Source organism: Vidua chalybeata, chromosome 4 (genome assembly GCF_026979565.1).
Source record: "Vidua chalybeata isolate OUT-0048 chromosome 4, bVidCha1 merged haplotype, whole genome shotgun sequence".
NCBI lineage: Eukaryota > Metazoa > Chordata > Aves > Passeriformes > Viduidae > Vidua > Vidua chalybeata.
Window position 1 is genome coordinate 57904805 of NC_071533.1, and position 19008 is coordinate 57923812.

General features: G+C 39.9%; 1 protein-coding gene across 1 annotated transcript; it reads left to right on the forward strand.

Moving 5' to 3' along the window:
• The first annotated feature begins 1859 nt into the window (after positions 1-1859).
• FGFBP1 (fibroblast growth factor binding protein 1) lies at positions 1860-4362 on the forward strand. Its single transcript, XM_053940959.1, has 2 exons — positions 1860-1938; positions 3219-4362. Exon 2 carries the CDS (start codon positions 3265-3267, stop codon positions 3979-3981), a length of 717 nt encoding a protein of 238 aa, XP_053796934.1. The 5' UTR covers positions 1860-1938; positions 3219-3264; the 3' UTR covers positions 3982-4362.
• The last annotated feature ends 14646 nt before the right edge of the window (positions 4363-19008 follow it).

The window sequence follows — 19008 nt, forward strand, 5'->3', positions numbered from 1 at the left end:
CTAAATACTTCAGATGGTACTGTGCCTACTATGTAGTATAGTTTAGGATTTTTTTAGTTTAGGATTCCTGAGCATGACAGTGTCTCCCTTAGTTACCTCTTATATTGTCCTACTTCTCTGATTCCATTCCACCACACATTATTATATATTTTCTCATCCCTGAGTCATCCCTGCCCCTAATTCATCATCTCTTGCCAGTGTTAACTACAAACCCTTCACATTTAGTGGACTCTTGCAAATAGTTTCATACAATACTTATGCCAATCAAAAGTGCACAGGGCACATCTGATGGCTGAACTCAATCCAAAAGCAGACATATCTTGGGAGATAGTCCTGATACACAGATCAAACCCTTTGGATTTCACTGTCTTCATTTCTGTCCTGCACATGTTGCAGAATTGCACTTTTTCTTCCTAATTTTTGTTTGTGATTTTTTAAAAGAAAGTTAATAGTCTCCTCATTGCCAAAACAGTCTAGATAATGCTTTGACTATAGCTCTGTCCCTTCATATCATTCCATTTACATTGGATGGGAAAGAACCAAAGAGGAATACCTGCCTATATCTTACACCAGTTTCTGCTTTTCTCTCTTCTTGCCTCCTTCTTTTATTCTGATATTCCCCAAGCATATGCAACAAATGCCTCACATTTCTTGACTAAAACCTGAAACAAGCAAGCTACAAAGAGGGATGCCCATCCCCAGCTCTGAGTGTGATTTTAGATTTATCTAATGCTTTTTCTTTCAATCTGGTCCCATAATGAGCACTCATGATGTAACCCACATCTTTACACACACAAAAATTGTCAGAGAGGGGGGAACATAGATCATTGCTGTGCAGTTGAATCTTAGACCTCTCTGTCACTAATTCTGCAGGAGCTTGAATTTGTTTATGAGTTTCATGCTTATGAACACTGTCCTAAATGCAGTCATATAATCAGAGAATGCTAGAATGGTTTGGATTGGAAGGGAACCTTTAAACACCATCTAGCTCCAGCCCCCTGCCATGGACAGGGAACCTTCCACTAGACCAGTTTGCTCCGAGCCCCATCCAGCCTGACCTTGAACATTTCCAGGAATGGGAAGTTCACAACCTCTCAGGGTAACCTATCCAGTGTCTTGCCGCCTTCATCATAAAAAAATTCCTTCCTCATATTTTATCTAATTCTAATCTCTTTCAGTTTAAAGCCATCACCCCTTGTCCTATCATTACACGCTTTGTACAAAGTCCCTTTCTGGCTCTCTTGTAGACCCCCTTTAGGTACTGAAAGGCTGCTGGAAAATCTCACTGGAGCCTTCTCTTCTCCAGGCTGACTTGCCTGCCTCAGCCTGTATTCACAGGAGAGGTGCCCTCTGATAAACTTAGTGGCCCTCCTCTGGACTGGTATTCCTTACTCCTCACATAGCTACTTATTTTGGGTGTTTGAAGTTGTTCAATACCATTTTTTTGTGACACAGGGTAACAAAAAGTTCAAAATGTAACTTTGAAATGCTTTGTGGAATTGTTTTCATTATCATTATCAAATTCTGCTAAATGCAATGATAGTGCAACATGTTGAGGGCATTGCAGGATACATCTCACAAGAGCTGGTAAAAGACATTTTAGAGAAGATCTGATGAAGTTCTTATCATTGTTCAAGAGGAGGGAAGGACTTGGCTAAAGGAACACCTAAATTATGCAAGCTCACCTTGCCACCCCCACAGCCGGGTGCTTTTTTTTTGTACTAGGAATGAGAACTGGCACTTTTCCAGGGAGGTGTGTCAGAGGTAAGTGAACATGGCCCTGAAGTATCCTATTGTGTTGTAACAGTCTTTCTGGAGACCAAAGGCGTGTCCCTGCCTTTATAAACCCTGCACTGCTCTTCAAAGGAGCTCCGACTCTTCTGAAAGAGCGGAATTGCATCAGGAGCTGTGTTTGGGTGTCTCTGAGCCCTCTGCAAGGTATGTATTTTAGTTATTTTACTTTTGCACTGTTCCACTTGCAGCAAAAGGTTACTGTGAAATTGTTATCCATTTTAATGTTATTATTTGCTGTCTTTGCAACAGAACTGTGAATGCCATATGAAGTTCCCTAAAATGGGGTTTATGGAATGAAAATTTGTGTGTAGTAAGGCATGAAGCAAGTCGACTAAGAACTAAGTAGAGCCTGCTCATATAAGCTGCTACCTGTGTATTCTACATTCTAAAATCATGTAACTAAAGATATTTGAAGATAACTGAATGTTGTAATAGATTCTTTATTAGCCTGGCTGCACATTGATTTCTGCTTTCTAACACAAAAACTTGGCTACAGAGATAACTATGATGGAAACATCTAAAAAATACATTAGGGATTTAATCATCAAAATGGCACACTCAAACCCCTCTTTAGTCCTGAAAGCTGCTTTATCAAGGCATACACCTACAGAAATAAGCATGCTCTGTGCAGATGCAGGAATCACCTGGATAATAATTTGCTAATTAGCTACATTTCAAAACTGAAGTTGCACATTTATCCCTGGAATTTGGTAGCTTTAAACACAGCCCAGTACACTGCAGGTTATCTTCAACAGCAAAAAGCTTGTTCTGTTTGTTTAGCAGTAAAGAAAAAGAAAAGAATGCATCAATAGTTACTTTTTGCTGTCTGGAAAGACAACCATAACCAACAATGACAACCATTTTTTTCAGAGCAAATTTGAAATACTGGCATAACCAGTGGATCTTCAGGGTGCCTACAAAATAGTTTTCCTCAACTTGAACCAAGCAGTTTCCTTCTTGTCTGGCACATTTTTGAAGAATAGCCAGAGGCTGGAGTCAAAAATGCTTATGAGTAATTTTACAGAATGAGAGATTGTGGGAACAACTTCTTGATTGTTATAATTTAAGATATCCATCCGAGACTGACAAATCCAAAGTTCAAATTCCTTCTCTGACTGCAGAAGCGATTTTAATTAAGGTACCTCAGTCACTGGGCAGTAGCATGGCCTGGCAGTGATTCTTCTGTTCCCCATTGCATAGATAACGAAGTAACTGAAAGTTATTCCACAACCTCTTACAAGGATAATTCATAATGGTATTTAAAACAGGTATTATTTACACAAAGGACAGATCATTTTGCTGATAACATCACTTTAATAGGGACCAAAAAGCAGTGCAATGCCATGTCTGAAAAACTTCAACGGTCAAATGTATTACAGCATTACGTGAAAATGTTTTTATTGTTTTTATTGTTTTGTTTGTAGGTTTGTTTGTTTGCTTTGAAGGCAGTTAACAAGCAGGACAGAGACCATGAGGATCAAAAGCTTTGGACTCCTTTGTGTGTTGATGCTGGTCTCCCAGATGCTACTAGCCAACTGTGAAAGACAGAAGGAAAGAAAAAAGGGAAGACAAGGCATAGAACATGGTGGAAAAAACCAAAAGGAATCTAACCAAGGAAATGAAAAAGGGCAGACGTCAAAAGGAGGAAAATCATCTCCTAAAGGCAAGTTTGAAACCAAAGAAAATGCTGAGTGCACCTGGTCAGTGATGGATACAAATGCCGTTACTCTGCACATACAGTGCAAGCACGGTGACACTGAGTTCTGGTGTGAATTCTCTGGAGACCCTTCTAGCTGTGCACAGTATGCAGCAAACCAGAAATCCTACTGGAAACAAGTCTCCCGATCTCTAAAGAAGCAGAAGCAGATTTGTCAAGACCCCAAAAGTGTAATAAAATCTAAATTGTGTAGGAAAGGCCCACAAAGTGCTCACCTGAGGTTGACTCACTCAAGCCTACTAACATCAGTGGGTCTTGCCAAAGAGAACAAAATGCATCACACAAAAGAAGTTGTCCAGACTCCAGCAGATGCCTCTGTGACTGAAAAAAGGCTAGAACACAGTCCTCAAGACTGTGTTGAAGATGTAGATTACATTGACCAGAAAAAGGTGGCTGAGGAATACTGTCCAGAAAGTTTGCTTTCTTTCTGCAACTTTTTTATCACAATGGTCCAAGACAAACGATGCTGAGGAGGTGCTTCTAAAGCTCTGAATCATGAAAATCTGGTCTCTTTTAAGTTACTGCAAACCATTCCAGATTTTATTCTCATGTTATATAGTGTATATAAGCAAGAAGGAATATATTTTTCTGATTTTGTATATACACAGCAGACTACTCTAACACATTTGAAGATGTTATAGATGTTATGTGCCCACAGATTGCTACCCAATGGATGTGTTACCAGTGGATGTTACATACTCTGTGCAGAAGTGTATCAGTAATCTCCTTGGCCCTCTTTGAGCTGTGCTAGCCAAAGTGATGAATTCAGTGCCATGCACTTCTTGGTTATGTACAATGCTTTTGACCTAAAAATTATTAAGAAAAATAAACTTCAAAATACATTAAAAGTATTTCCTCTCTCTCTCTCTGTGTGTTTTACTAGATTTTTCTGTAAGTGCTAAACCTTTGTCAAAGAATGATCTTTCACAATATCTAGGTGTGAATCTAGTGTTGTTTATAAACTAGTTTTAAAAATAGTGAGCTACATTATCGTTAGATTTTCATCATTGCAGTAATGAAGGGCAACAAGATTTTCTAATTTGTCAATAAATGTGCAAATCTTCAGGTTTTAATCTCACCAAAGGATCTCAAAACACTTTGAGAACACCAATTCCCTCTTTTCTCCTACAGTCTGAAGCACATTGTACAAACTTTCTGGTAGGTAAACAGAGACATGGGGATAGAATGAGTTACACAAGTTTGTACAAGTTGTAGGCCCTTATTCAATAAATAAAGAGCTCATATTCAACACTGCCTGCATGGGCTTTTGATATTCTGTATTCTTTTATCTTTCTCTATGGAGGACACAAATATTTTTCTGTTCATTGAACTTCATCTCTGTTAAAAAACCCAAACAAACAAACAAAAACCCACAACTTAAAAACCCCACCCAAAACTCCAAGAACAAAGATTTTAGAAAATGTAAAGCTAAATAATGACAACTAATCTTTGCTAATTTTTGAAAATTCAGATGGAAGAACTGTAAAATATAACTTACACTTTTCTTGTGGATCTGAGCACAGAAGTATGGTCTTCTGCTAGTGGTCTACTTGAAGAAACTTTAAATTTCATGAAAAACTATTTCCCTGATAAGTTCTAGCATATTAAACTAGCATTTCCGTCTCTTGAGAAAATATAGCCTGTTTCCTTCTGTTAATATGTCATTGCTAGAATATTTTTAAGATGTGTAGTTATGACTTGAATGTGGGATGATGCTACTAGTCAGACAAACTGTGTTTGAGAAGGATTCAGATGCATTTTACCAGGTAAAAATGGCAAAAAAGAACCAGATTCTTCTTACTGAAGTTGTAGTCTCTGCATGCCCTGTGGAAAACACTGGTTGTTAGCAGGCCATGCAGGATAACTTTAGTTTGACTGGTGCCCACAGCAAAGCAAAATTCCACTAAAAAGGGATATCAACACTAACACCTGTGAGGTTGGAAGACACAGCCATTTCAGTGCCAAGTAAGGGTGGGAAAACAGCTACCAGCTCTTTATTATTAAGGGTAATACACAAATGCTGAAAGGCCGGGTAAACTGCAGCTGCTAGACACTTTGTGTGTTGGCCTACACCCCTTCACATTAGGAGATGATTGAGATAAGAAAGTCAAAAATGCAGGGGAAGTATTAGGAGCTTTATTTGGCCCAAGCAATCATACACTACAGTAATTAATTATTAATTTCTACTCTGGTATACAGACACCTTTCTATTAGTTCCAGGTTATAAACAGAGCACTGGGCAGGCCTGATTTAAGAGGCTTACTTGCTCCAGATATTTTGGAAAACATCCAATCCTACCTACCCTTAGCTGCTGTTACTCTCAGGAGCACTATGGTGAGGACTTTGTTGCCCCAAGCACAATCACTGTGCTCTGAGTTGCCAGAAGGCACTGCTCTCCCTGTGGCTGCCAGCCAACCAGGCACACTGGGCCAGTGACATATCCCAGGGCAAATTCCAGCCAGGGATTCCAGAGCTGTGAGTTACATCTCCATCTGCAGGACTGTCAGCATCTGGACCCACATGCTGGAGTTGCACGTTCCTCTCCAGGGATGTGTTACATTTTTTCTGCCTCATCTTCTTGTTTCCATTCAGGGCTGACTTTTATCTTCATGTGTGGCTCTTTGCAGGAGGAAAACATGCTCATTCTCAGCAGCTCAAGGGTGCATTTCACCTTCAGTGCAAGAAGTTGTGCAAGGACAGTGTGGAGCATCAGCAGAAAAAGGGGATCTCTGTGCAGCCTTTTTCCTCAGAAGGTGGGCTAATGTGAGAGTGACCATCTCAAAACTGTCTCAGCCAAAGTATGGAATTTTTTACTTCCATGAGAGTGTAGTTTTGAATATTCTTCAGAAGTGTGCAAATATATCTGGAGTCTAACTTCATTACAGCCTGTTCTATAATTGTACTGACCACAGCTCTATGGCTAAGAGGGTCTAAGGTCTCATTGCAGTTACCAAGCCCTGTGTTTTTTCAGCCAACATCCACAAAGCAATTACTTGACAGCAATCACATATGAGTCTTTCTTTGGGGCATTTACAGAGTCACTGAGGTCAGTATAACTTTGGTGATTGTGGAGTCAAGCTACTTAACATCAATAAAACATTTCCTGGTATTGTTCATCTTAGAACCTCTGCTTGTTATAAAAAAGTTCACATCTGAGCTCAATTCTCTGACACTTTGTCTCAGGTGCACCAGTTGTCCTTGTGTCAGAACTTCATGTTTGAAGAACTTGGTGGTAGTGACTTTTCTAACACCTTTTCTAGCAGGGCAGGCAGGACTGCAGTGAAGGAATGGGTTTGAATTCTGAGTGTGTGGTCCAAGTCCTCAGTCCGACCATATTGAAAACCTACAGTCTCAGCCTTCTTAGTGTCAATGTGAGTTATGGAAAAATCATCCCTATTTTACACCTGGGGAAACAAAGTAGAGGAAGGCTGGATGACCTTGACAATCATGGGAAGAATATCAGAGGCTGGATCAGCTACCAGACAGAGGTCTAGAGTTCCAGTGGTTCCCTTCTCCCACGCCTCATGATTAGACCATTCTGCACAAGAACTGCATAGATTTGTTCTTGAAGATATCCAGCTAACTTCTAGATATTTTAAAATTATTAGGAGTATCTTGGTGAAAAATTAGATTACTTTCTGGGCAATATAGTTTGTTTTCCAGACAACCCTGGGTGTTATAATTTGAATATTTACTTGGGAAGAAAGATAGGGCTTTTGAAGAGAGAAAACTTATTTTAGCTTCCGAGATGAAGCTTCAGGGAGTATCTCTTCTCCTGCAATATGGAATACTTATACATTTGGTAAATGCTTTAGATGATGCATGATCTTTTTAGATGGATCCAACCCCCACATACTCCCACAAATTTTTAAACTGTCTTCAAACTTAGAAGAGTCAAAAACTCAATTTTATTTTAAAAAGAGAAGAGGAAAATTTGGAATTTTCCCAACAGTTATCTCCTAACATAAGATGGCTTTATCTGGAAAAAGTTACATATTTCTTTGTATTCGCTAGGAAATGGGAAGACATTGTTAGTGCCAAGCAAATAGCTCTGGCAGTGCAGCACTACTTAAGAATCTGCAAAATTGCAGTTCCTTCAAGGTTTTATTCATTACTATTTACTGCAGTGTATTTTATGCCCACTTTCACACACAATTTCATTTGAATGAGTTTCCGTTCCTTTTGTAACCTCCTTTATTCATTTACCACTTTGGCAACAGGACAGATTATGTATCTAATCTCGCACGTTGCTTGACTACTTGCAGGAGACTAGAACCGAGTGACTCAGCCTTCCTGCTTCCAGGAGTTCCCCACCCTCCTCTTCCCCCAGGGGGCCAATGGGTATTGCCACCTGATATCGCCTCACCTGGAACTGGCCAACCATAGTGGAGACTGTGTTCAGACAAGACACATTTCACACTGCCATGCTCTCTGTGTAGACGGAGCTGAACCTGGATAATGAATACCCATCCCTTTTCCACTTCTGCCGTGTTCCTTTCTGATGCTGCCCTGAGCAAGGCAGCTCAACACTTGTTGGTTGCTGCTGCACCTCACTTGTACCTCTGCTGGGTTTGCATTCCAATTCAATATAGTTTTATATAGTTTGTTCCTCCAGGCTGTTCCAAGAATACCATAACAGGAATTGATCAAAAGGAAAAATCCAGCTTCAAGGATGGGAAATTCAGCAAGTTCCAGCCTGCAGGGGCTCCTTGCAGTTTTGTCACTTGGATGATGCTCCTGACAAGAGCATGCATGTCCTCTGCCTGTTATCACCATAAATGCTGCAAGTCCTAGAGCATTTCTGTGTTCTAACATCCTGGAACTTTCTGCTCCCTCCTTGACTGAGCAGGGGAACTCTGAACCCTGGCTGCAGTCATCACCTATCTTCAAAGAGCCAGAGAGAAGAAGGCAGAATGCAAGACTCCTAGGAAGGTTAGGGTTATCAGACACTGGACACCTGGAGGGCTCAGAGTGTAATTTGTGTGTCTCTCCTGCTCCTTCCATTGCTATTACTACAGAGAGACAATGTATGGTCACAGATAAAGAGAGGGGACTGGAGATGTCATAATGCCTTTTACCTGTTTGCAGAGCTTTGTAGCAGGAAAGGATGCATTAGGGCTCAGCTTATCTTTTAAACAAGGATTGATACATAAGGGATTTCTTTGGAATCATACTGTTATCCATGTAAAGTATGTGTTTTATTTAGCCACTAGAGTTTCTTCCAAACTTGCTCATGAACCTCACTGTAAATGCCTGATTTTTAAAGAAGTGATAGTGAGTAAGTGGAAAAACAGTGAAATGTTCCCATCAAGCCAATGTTACCTGCCTGCCTTGGCCACAGATCATACCAGACCCCATGTGGAAATGATAAACTTAATTAACCCAAAGCTCCCAGTGGAACATGTAAGTCTCACATTCATTTCCAGGCAACAGACACATCAAAAGGACTTTGTTATATAATGAGAGCCTGTGACATGTTCAAAACTGTCCACCAGTGTGCACATATAAGTACTCTGTGGTGTTTTGTGTGTGCCAAGGAAGAGCGTTGTTCCAGCCAGCCAGAACGTTTGATGATAAAATTAATCTTAAAAGGAAGGAATTACAATATTATCTGTAACAGGAATATATTCTGTACATCCATAATATGTGCACTAATTATATGTAATAGATGTGCTTAGATAATAGAATATTATTTAAATAATACGAGTTACCTTTACATCTTTTGCCTGAAGGTGCTGTGGTCTCTAGAGTCACTCTAGAGGTGGTGTGGTTCCCTGAAAAATCTTGCACTGCTTTTGGGCTATTCCACAGCAGCTGAATTCCTCCAGATGTATGTGCCATGGCAGCTCTGTTCCCACTGCTTGTTCAAAGCCTGCAGTCCTCAGTGTCTGGTAGGGAGGCCTCCAGGTAAGTGTTAAACTCAGAAATGCTCTATTCGTCACTTACATGTGCAAATGACACAGAAGAGAGATTAAGAGTAAGCTCAGAGACAGACAGCAGTTGGGACACTAGGGATGCTGGACTTTGAGCAATTCCAGAGGAAATATTGTCTCCAAAGAAATGGTGACATATGGGCTGCATGTGCTGGTGCAGATGGGGTGTTGGGGTGCACAGTCTCCCATCTGGGTTAGTGATCAGGTTGCTGCTTGTACAGGGTCTCTAGAGCTCCCAGGCCACTCACTGCAAGTGAGGACTTTGGCTGATGATGTCCTGGCCAATGTCCAGAGAAGTAATTACATTGTGCTGCCCAAGCTCTTCTCAGAATTTCAATCAGATGCAGCTTTCTTCACTGTCTTAAACTGCTTTGTGCTCTGACTCTTAATGCTCTGATGGTGTGGCTGATCTCACGTAGGCAGAGGTCTGGAAGAATATTTAGAAGTCCCCCAGGTCTCAAGGAGGATCAGTAATTAAGGCAATTTTCAACAGTTATTTAGAGAGAAGATATTAAAAAAAAAATTAAAGTAATGGTTTAAAAGCAAAAGCATAAAAATTGTTTTTTTCAGAGAGGCAGATTAAATATTAACAATTAGAAACATAGTTTTGTTATCCAGTGGTTTTATCTTGAATGTTGTTTTGCTTGATGTTTCATTTATAATACAATCCACAGAATCCTATGAAAATGTGCATATCACTTCCCTCACAGTGTAAATAAGGCTCAAAAACATAAATTAAGTCTGTACCAGCAGTTCAAAAGCCAAATTCCAAACACAAAGAGCCTCCTGTTTATTATTGCCTTAAAATTGCTTTTTAACCTAATCTCATAAGGGTGATCCACAACTTCTGAGTGCTTTACACTGTGAGGAGAGAGATACCAGGCAATCAAATGTGAGCAGTATTAGTAGAAATTACAGAATTAGTAGAAATTTGTAAAGTTGACTTTTTCAAAATAAAGGAGGAAAAATGTACCTGTAAAAGAAATGTTAAGAAATGATCACATGAGATTCTGTGGGAGTGATGCTTAGTGGTGAATAAAAGTGTAATTCACAGAAAACAAAAACTGGTTATGTAGTCTCTGCCTGTGATCCCCCCTGCATGGCTCATCTGAATTTGCCCCATACTTGCTCCTGTAGACAGGTCTGGCAAGAGTACAGCTGACATTTCCATTAGTGTGTTGGCTTCACCCTCTGGAAGCATAGGAAGGTATTTGGAGATTAAAGCTCTCTTACTTTCCTTATAGCACTGGTCTACATATCACCCTTCCCGTCTCTCGAATGTTGAGTTTGACTTCTCTTTGCATTTGTATTCCTTGAGTGCCCTTGTGTTTTCCTGCTGAGCTCCACCCATTTGCAAGAGCATGTTTTCAAGGACATATGTCTATTCAGTGCTGATGAAGTTCCTCTGGATTTGCATAAGCACAGCTCAGAAGTAACTTTGGCTATCATTAGGATTAATTTTATCTTTTGAAATAGCTACTGTAATTTACTATTGATGAATAAGTCAGAGGAGGCCAAATAATTAGGTGCTTGCAAATAGAATTAATTGAAAATTGAAAACAGGATAAAAGGAGAAAATAGAAGAGGCAAATCAGTGTCTATCTCTCAACAGGTCTCTTTTCACACTCTCATATGTAATGCATTCTAGGCCATGTCTTTTAGGCTTCTTCATGAATACAAGACACATCTGCTGCAGGAGTTCACACACACTCCAGTCCATTGACCCCACTGGTGCCTAGAGGTAATGTACCTGACCTGATGGATAGGGAACCACTGTCTGCCTAAAAGGATCCAAATGTGCTCATTCTGGCTGGTTTCATGACTGGGACACCCACTTATCATGGAGTGCTATTCCCACTCCTAGGCTGGGGACTTACGATTCTTCCTGATGAAGGGATGTTCCTAAGGGTGTTACTACTCTCCTGCAGCCCAAAGTTCAACTGATCATTGGTAGTGAGCACTACTTTAATCCAGTGGCTGCTGTCACAGCATTTCTGCTAATTTAAATCCAGGAGGAAACAAACTTCACTGTTTGCAGCAACACTTGAAATGTTTGCCTTCCTCAGGCATGTTCTCACTAGTTTAAGTGTTCTTGTTACTGCAACCAACAAGTTACTGCTCATCATAGTCACCTCAGATTTCATCCACCAATCACAGGTATGCAGGAGACTGCAACATATCTGATGTTTGTAAGAAACATCTTTGAGACTAGGCAATTTCATGGTCCTATTTCTCTCCTTTATTTGGGGTGCTGGTGTTTCCAAATGCCTCTGGTTCTCAGAAGTCAATCAACATGCTCTAAAACTTGACCCCTGAATTCTTAATGCCATAAGAAAAGATATTTTAATGGAATCTGGGAGACTCTGGGTTTGATCCATCAGATGATGAGTTGGAGGGAGCTGTATTATGCTTCAGAGCTCTGATGGAGGCTGTTTAGTTCACTTTCCATTTAGTCATATGGTACTAAATCACCAAACAGACATACTGCTGGTGCACAGAAAACAACAAATAGCAAGCACAATCTGGGCAGTGCATCACAGTGCAGACCATTCAGGAGCTTCAGGGGCTCCAGACTGGAGTTACAAAAGAAATCTCTTTTGAAAATCATTGTAGAAAAACAATTACCAATGGTCCTTTTGTACCCAGTTGATATATTGCACATTGGATATGCATCTGTCTGGCAACAAGTAGGACATATAGGCAATGCTTTCTTTGTTCATTCCAGAATCCAGTTTGCTTTACTGAGATTTAAGGAGATGTCTCACTGCAAGGCTAATAGGAAGTGAAGTCTGTCTTAATGACATGAAGATGTCATTACTGGTAGGTAAAGTTCAGTTGGGAAAAAGAGTTCAAAAATCCCCCTTTTCACTCACTGGGAAATTCATGTGCCTCTTTTGTGGTCAGCATCTCAAAATCCATGACCAATGGATGCAACAAAGGAAATAAGCCAACGATTCCAGTCACCACTGTGTGCTACCTTTTAAAATGCTCATGCCAAAACCACGATTTTCTACACAATTAAAAGAGTTTCATATCTTCTACATGCACATTTAAATTGCTGAAATCTGTATGTTACAAGAAATAACTTTCTTGGCCTCACTGTTTCTTTGCATTTCTAGACTACACTGATTGCTCTGCAGTATTCATCCTGCTTTGGAGGCAAAACACCATATTCCAAGGAAGATCCCAGAGGTGGAGGCTGATCCCTTTCATACACCTTATGGTTGAACTTTACTTGTGCTTCCACTGCACGGAATTCAAGAATTCAAGTTAAATGCTATTGGAATACACCACAGTTGTCACAAAGCTGTATTTATAAAATATTTGCCTTCACCCAGATTTTTGGAAAAATCAAAGAACAGCAATAATATAGCAATAGAATCAAGTAGTGGTACCCTGGTGCTAGACATTTCGTTTAATGGCCATTCATATGAAGAGGTGGATCAAATGTGTAATGAGATATTCAGTCACACCTAAGTGTTCAGTTTAGTAAAAGCCTACAGTTACTCACTGCTCCTTCATTCTCTGTCATCTGTTAATGAAGAAAGATGAAGTGCCTCGGGACATGAGGGACGTGTTTGACCGCACGTAACCAAATATTTGCTGTGTTAAGTTACATGCAGCAGTACAGAGTGCCCTAACAGGGCAAGGTTTTGGATCAGCAGGAGCAAGACTTGGGAGAGGAATGAGATGGGAAATAATGAGCATCAGCAGAGCAATAGCAATGGCTATGCTGAGCAGTGTTGCAGAAGGCAATGGGACAGGTTGCACGGGCTCAGGTCACCAGCAGCCCTGCACACGCACCCTCATCCTGTCTGAGGATGTTGAATACCTTGTTTGCTAGTAACAGCAGAAACCTGTTACAATAAAAACTATAAAGATAGGGGGAAAGAGCAATGTGATGCAGCATGATTTTCCTTTAGGGAAATAAACCATGAGACCAATGTTCATGGCCTTGCCTGAACTTCACCTATTTTTCCATCAAGAAATGTCCTGGATTTCTCCAGGAACTGCAGCATTCACCCAGGATTCTGGACACCTCGTTGCTTAAGCACAGCTGAGAGAAACTGCAATGCAAAGTATAGAATATATTTTGGACAGACTTGTGTCACTTCACATGCTGCCTGGAACCACAGGTAAGTATGTTACTTTTCTTAGAGGAAACAGAGAGAGCAAGACAAACTTGCAGCAGCTCTAGGAGTGTGTGACAGCAATGCTAATCTTATCTGTGCTTCTTGCAGTTTAGACATGTGCCTTTGATGTGTGCCATTGTCCAAGGTCCTATAAGTTACAGATTGAGTTTCTGTTACTGCTTTGTTATTTCAATGAAAGACTTACCCTAAATAACCCTATGGCTTGCAAGCTGCATACTTTCCAAAGAACCTGCTGATTGCAGAAAATTAAAAAAATTAAGACTGAAGCTGACACATCAAAATCCAACATTAATCAGCTTTTGTTTGCTTAATTCTATATCCAGGAAAAGAGCCTTTGCCTGAGGATATCTTGCAAACTTTGTAGGCAGGAACATCTCATGAAACAATATTTCTATAGGGAACAGTTTGTTCTGTTTCACTTGGTAGCAAGAGCTGTGGTTTTATTGAGATCTGTGTTAAGATACTATGTCCATGACAGGGAAATACATAATTATAAAATTAAAAGTTCTTCATTATGTTAGTCCATCATCATTATTAGTAAAGCATGTAAATTACCAATAAATATGTATTATTTCATTTAAACAATTATTTTTATTTAAATTCACTGCATTTTCTGAGCATCAAAAAAAAAAAAAAGTGGGTGTTTGGAGGGTTTTGCTGGCTGCTCAGTGTGAAAGTGGTCAGAGAAGCTGACTAATCCACCTCTCCTCTGGCTGCACTTTTAGCTGCAGGGTGCTTGGTGAAACCTCTCAGAGATTACAGCATTTTTACTGAGCGCTGACTTTTCTAGGGCAATCAAAAATCCTGGCAATCACACAGGGAATAAAAATTCACCACTGCCAATGATGCATCATATTTCTTCACTTGTCCTACAGCTCTTTTTTCTGGGAAATGCTGGGTCTCTAGTGACAGGGCTCCTATCCAGCCACTGGGGGCCTTTTTCCCTGCAGGGGTTCTTGTTTTCTCTTCCTCAGGTTTGAGCTGCTTGAGCAGGCCCAGGGAATGGCTGATTCTCCTTCTCTGGGTAGTCTCCCACTGTCAGCACTGCTCTTTGCAGAGGTGTTCATCAGGAAGCCTGGCATGCCATGGATTGGGCTGCTGTAGGACAGTCAGGACATTAAAGGCTCTGCTCCATCCATGTGCGTGGGGCTGGGCTGTTTCCTGGGTGGACTCGGAACTGGGGACAAAGCAGCACAAAAGGCTGGGTTCTGCCTCAGTAATGATTAACTGGAATATCCCTGTCAATACTAACCAGGGTTTTAACTGAATTCAGGAAACCACAACATTCTTATCTCTGGATAGGGATGTTTTGCAACAGACTTTGCTGTGGGTTCATTGACCTGCAGGTGCCTGTGAGCTCACGGGACAGCCCAGGCATTAATATTCAGTACCAATCACCTGTTGCTGAAAATCACACAGGCAGTGATAGATGAATAATTTCCTGTTCATTTTTAATTTACTACATCAAGCTTTATCATGTCAAGCCATGACCACAGTAACCTTTCCTGAACTAATTGAAGATTATGTCAGTGAAAAGAATGAAAGGCAATTTTAGAGAGGCACACTGGTATATTTCTGCTGTGGGACTGTATAACTTTTGACATTGTAATTCAAAAGCAATTACCTTGAAAACTGGCATGATTTGTCATGCTACACATCCCGAGATCAAAATCAGTCATCTCCCAACAAATTATCTCTGCTCCTTTGAGACAATATTGGGAGACTGTGAACACAAACAGTCCAAACCAAAAGGACATCAATTATTAAGTGATTTTGCTCCTTTTATTTGAAATGTAGATAATCTCTTTTTGGCTTCAAAGTTTGGTCATATCCCACAGGCCATGTCCTGTGCCTTCCATTTAGCTTATTCATGGACATCTCTGTTTTACTGGAGAACTGAGGGAAAATGGCATAAACAGGAAAATGTGTAGAGTTATGGCCAAATGGAACACTTACAAACACTGCAGGACACAAGTGTGGCACTTGAGCAGGGTTGGGAAGTTAAAGGTGACTGTAGAGCATCATCAGGTCTATAGCTGTTTCCATGATTTTCTGTGCTTCAGCTTAGTATTCAAATCAGGAAATAACTCAGACATTGGTAAAGAGGTTTTTAATTTCCCAGGATTACTGTTTTTCTCCTGGTAAATGACAGAGCAATGTTGATGCTGGTGAAATCTTTTAGGCTCTAAGGAAGGCTAATAAGTAAAGCTTGATACATATAATTTGTACTTGAAGGTATATTTCTGTGTAGAATTCTTTTTCTTAAGGAGGATGGAGTGACAAAAGGTCTGGATTAGGAAAAATATCGACTTGTTATAGTTCTGTTAAACTAGAATGTTTGGGCTAATAATTAAAGGGAAAGGTTATGTAATCAATTAACCACGGTCAAATGATAAGAGAGTATTCTGGTGTAAATTTGAAAAAAAAGTCTTCCCTCCTATAACGCGTTAATTGATGCCATGATGTTACATTATGAAAAATAATGTGTGAAATAGATCAAATGAAAGACATACTTGCAAGAGAGGTTCCTTGAAACATCCCTGCAGCCAAGTATTTTAACTACAATGTCCACCCACTTCTGCTGGTTATTTTAGCAACAGGGTTGGTTTAACATGGCAGAGAACCATGTAAACTGGGTTGGTTTTACCTGGCCTCTCAACTTTGCCCCAGCGAACTTGTGAATACTTTCTGTAATCATCTTATTATAACTCATTACTGATAAACACAGTAAAAGTAGGGAGTGCATTTCAGTCTAGCTGTGTCAGACAACAGGCCACAGGAAATACAAGATAAGTCTTTGCACTAAAAGAATAATAAAGAATGGGAGAGGGTGAAGAAAAAAGATACAGATTCTAGCACATATATCATCCTGAAATGTTTAAAAAGGTTGATCTCTCTAATTCACCAGAAAAAGAGCAGGAGAAGTGCCTGGATTAAGAATTCCTATCAGGAGGAGAAACTGCCCTTCCTCACAGAAGAAATTATCTTTAACACAGGATACAAGAGGAAGTTGTTAACACCTGAGTATAATCATAGAATGAATCATGGAATGGCCTGAATTGGAATTGACCTTAATGATCATCTACTTCCACCTCCCATGCCATGGACAGGGACACCTTTCACTAGGCCAGAGCTCAGAGCTCTGTCCAACCAGGCCAATATAAGCAAACTATAAATTAATTTCAGTAATGGTGGTAGGCAGTTACTGGAACAGCCTGTGGTGAAAAGTGCTTCACCACCTCATGTTATCAGAGAGCATGAGACCAGTGCTGCTCTGCAAAAGTTGCATTACCCAGAGCACAATTTGAGGATAAAATAGAGGCATGACACAGGATGAAACTAAAATGCTGTAATATTCATAAGAACAGTTTAGACATTATGATAACCCTTACGATCTTAAAAATGTAAAATATCAGCTTATCATGCCATCCATTCAGGCAAGAAATCTCAAATTTGAGATTAAATTGTTTGCTCAGTGTCCCATAGCAAGTTCCTAGTAGCCATAGAAATTAATTCCTGGCTACACAGTACATTCAATACAGCTACAGCACAAACAAAAATGTAGTTGATTAATGAAAAAAATGTTTAAACATGCCAGGACCTACTTAAACTTATCAAGATATGTATTTTTATTTTACTTCTTCATATGAAACAGCCCCACATATCACCTATTAGCAGCGTCCGATATTACTCAAGAAAATAGGGAACATAAAAAAATTTGGAGACTGTAATTGTTACTGTACTGTAAATTTGTAACTGTCTTCCTGCTTCCTATTTTTAGTTGAATTTTTAGCACAGGGAATGAGTAATCTGAATTACAATTGTGTTTATTTCTAAAATTTACCTGTCTAGACCACTTCTTAATCTTAATGTAAACAGGCATATAACCACAGGCTGATGTTGAAAGCCTGCTGTAGAGAAGAAAAGCTGGCTCCTTCTGGTTGGATGTAGCCTATTACAGCACAAAATTATGCTCTGTGTAAGGTCTCATCATCAGAAGTCTATCATCCATCCCAGTGTGGCTCCAAATGACTGTCCAGTGAGTTACACACCCCTCTATGTCTGACCCACAAAGATCACAACTTTGCTGATGTCTTCACACAAGAGGCCTTTTGTTCATTCCCTGGAGGTTCAGAACTCAGCTGCAGAGGTCCCAGGTCTAATTGCAATGGAGAGCTATTGATTTAATTGTTATTCCTAAAAGAGTAGGAATGGAAAAATGTTTTCCCCCAGAGTTTTCCCAGTCCTCTGCAAACCATTATTGTCACTCTCTTGTACTGACTAATTTATAGATTCATTAAGAAACACACCCCCACCCCCCATTTTTAAGCTACCCTTTAAGATATTTAAGGTGTAAATATAATTTACACCTGTTGCGTTTTTACTCCACTAGGCTATATTGTAAGATTTTTTTCAAGGTAGTTCCATCAGGCAATTTTGGCTGTGCTCCTGTAACTAAATTGAGAAAAAAAGGCCAAAAATCTAAGCAAGTGTGGCATATGCAGAAAAAGAAAACCCTAAAGCAAGCAAATGTGATCTCAGTCTTGGAAATTCAGGCAGTCAACAGAAAACAAGATATGACCTAGAGTGAACAGATTAATAACAACTTATTTTTCTCTAGCAGAATGCAGATTTTCTAATTGATTGCATATGATATGCTCAAAAGACTTCATTACCACACAGTCAGTTCCTGAAATCATCAGCAAATTTTAGGACTGTGGCTTTAGATACTCAGAAAATGGATTGTGAAATTATAAATTTTAAATATTTTGCAAAAGCCTTTTATCTGCTGCATTTGAGAGGATCCTTAGATGTCCTTTCCTGCTTAATAATATTTCTCACAGGGAAATATATTTGAGGCTAATTTTATGCAACTTTAACCACCCAGAAGCTAATTTTATGAATTTGAGCTGATAATCTAGGAAAGTTTCATAGGGAATAGAGAGAGATAAGGAACTTGTGTTGGGGTGCACATCATCCCTTGTGTGCTGGCCTCGCTGCTGCAGAGCAGGATAAGTGCTTTCAGGAGGTGCCTGGTTTGTCCTTTTGTTTATAGAGGAAGTCTATCAGGTGACTAACCTTAAGTGATAGAAATCCTATCTAAAATACTTAGCATGAATTTTAACCCTCTCTGCTCTATTCTCCCTCCATGCACACCCAAATCCCAGTAATTAAGTGAACTGGGGGTAAAGCAGCTGTATTGCTGTGACCTATGCTGGTGTGGAGCACACGCAGCTCTAGGCGCTTCTTGGGTCTTCTGATTTGGGCAATCGCTGCCACACAAGAGAGGAGGAGCAGCAGGCAGGCAGCTGCAATGCTCCACAGTGCAGCGCTCAAAATAAACATGCTCTTCAAACTAAAAAACTTTTTCTCCATTAGATAAAAGATCGGTCTTTTTCTTTCCTAAGCC

Bases quoted from the DNA above. Each gene is read 5' to 3' on its own strand.
- FGFBP1 (XM_053940959.1), top strand. From the start codon at position 3,265: ATGAGGATCAAAAGCTTTGGACTCCTTTGTGTGTTGATGCTGGTCTCC.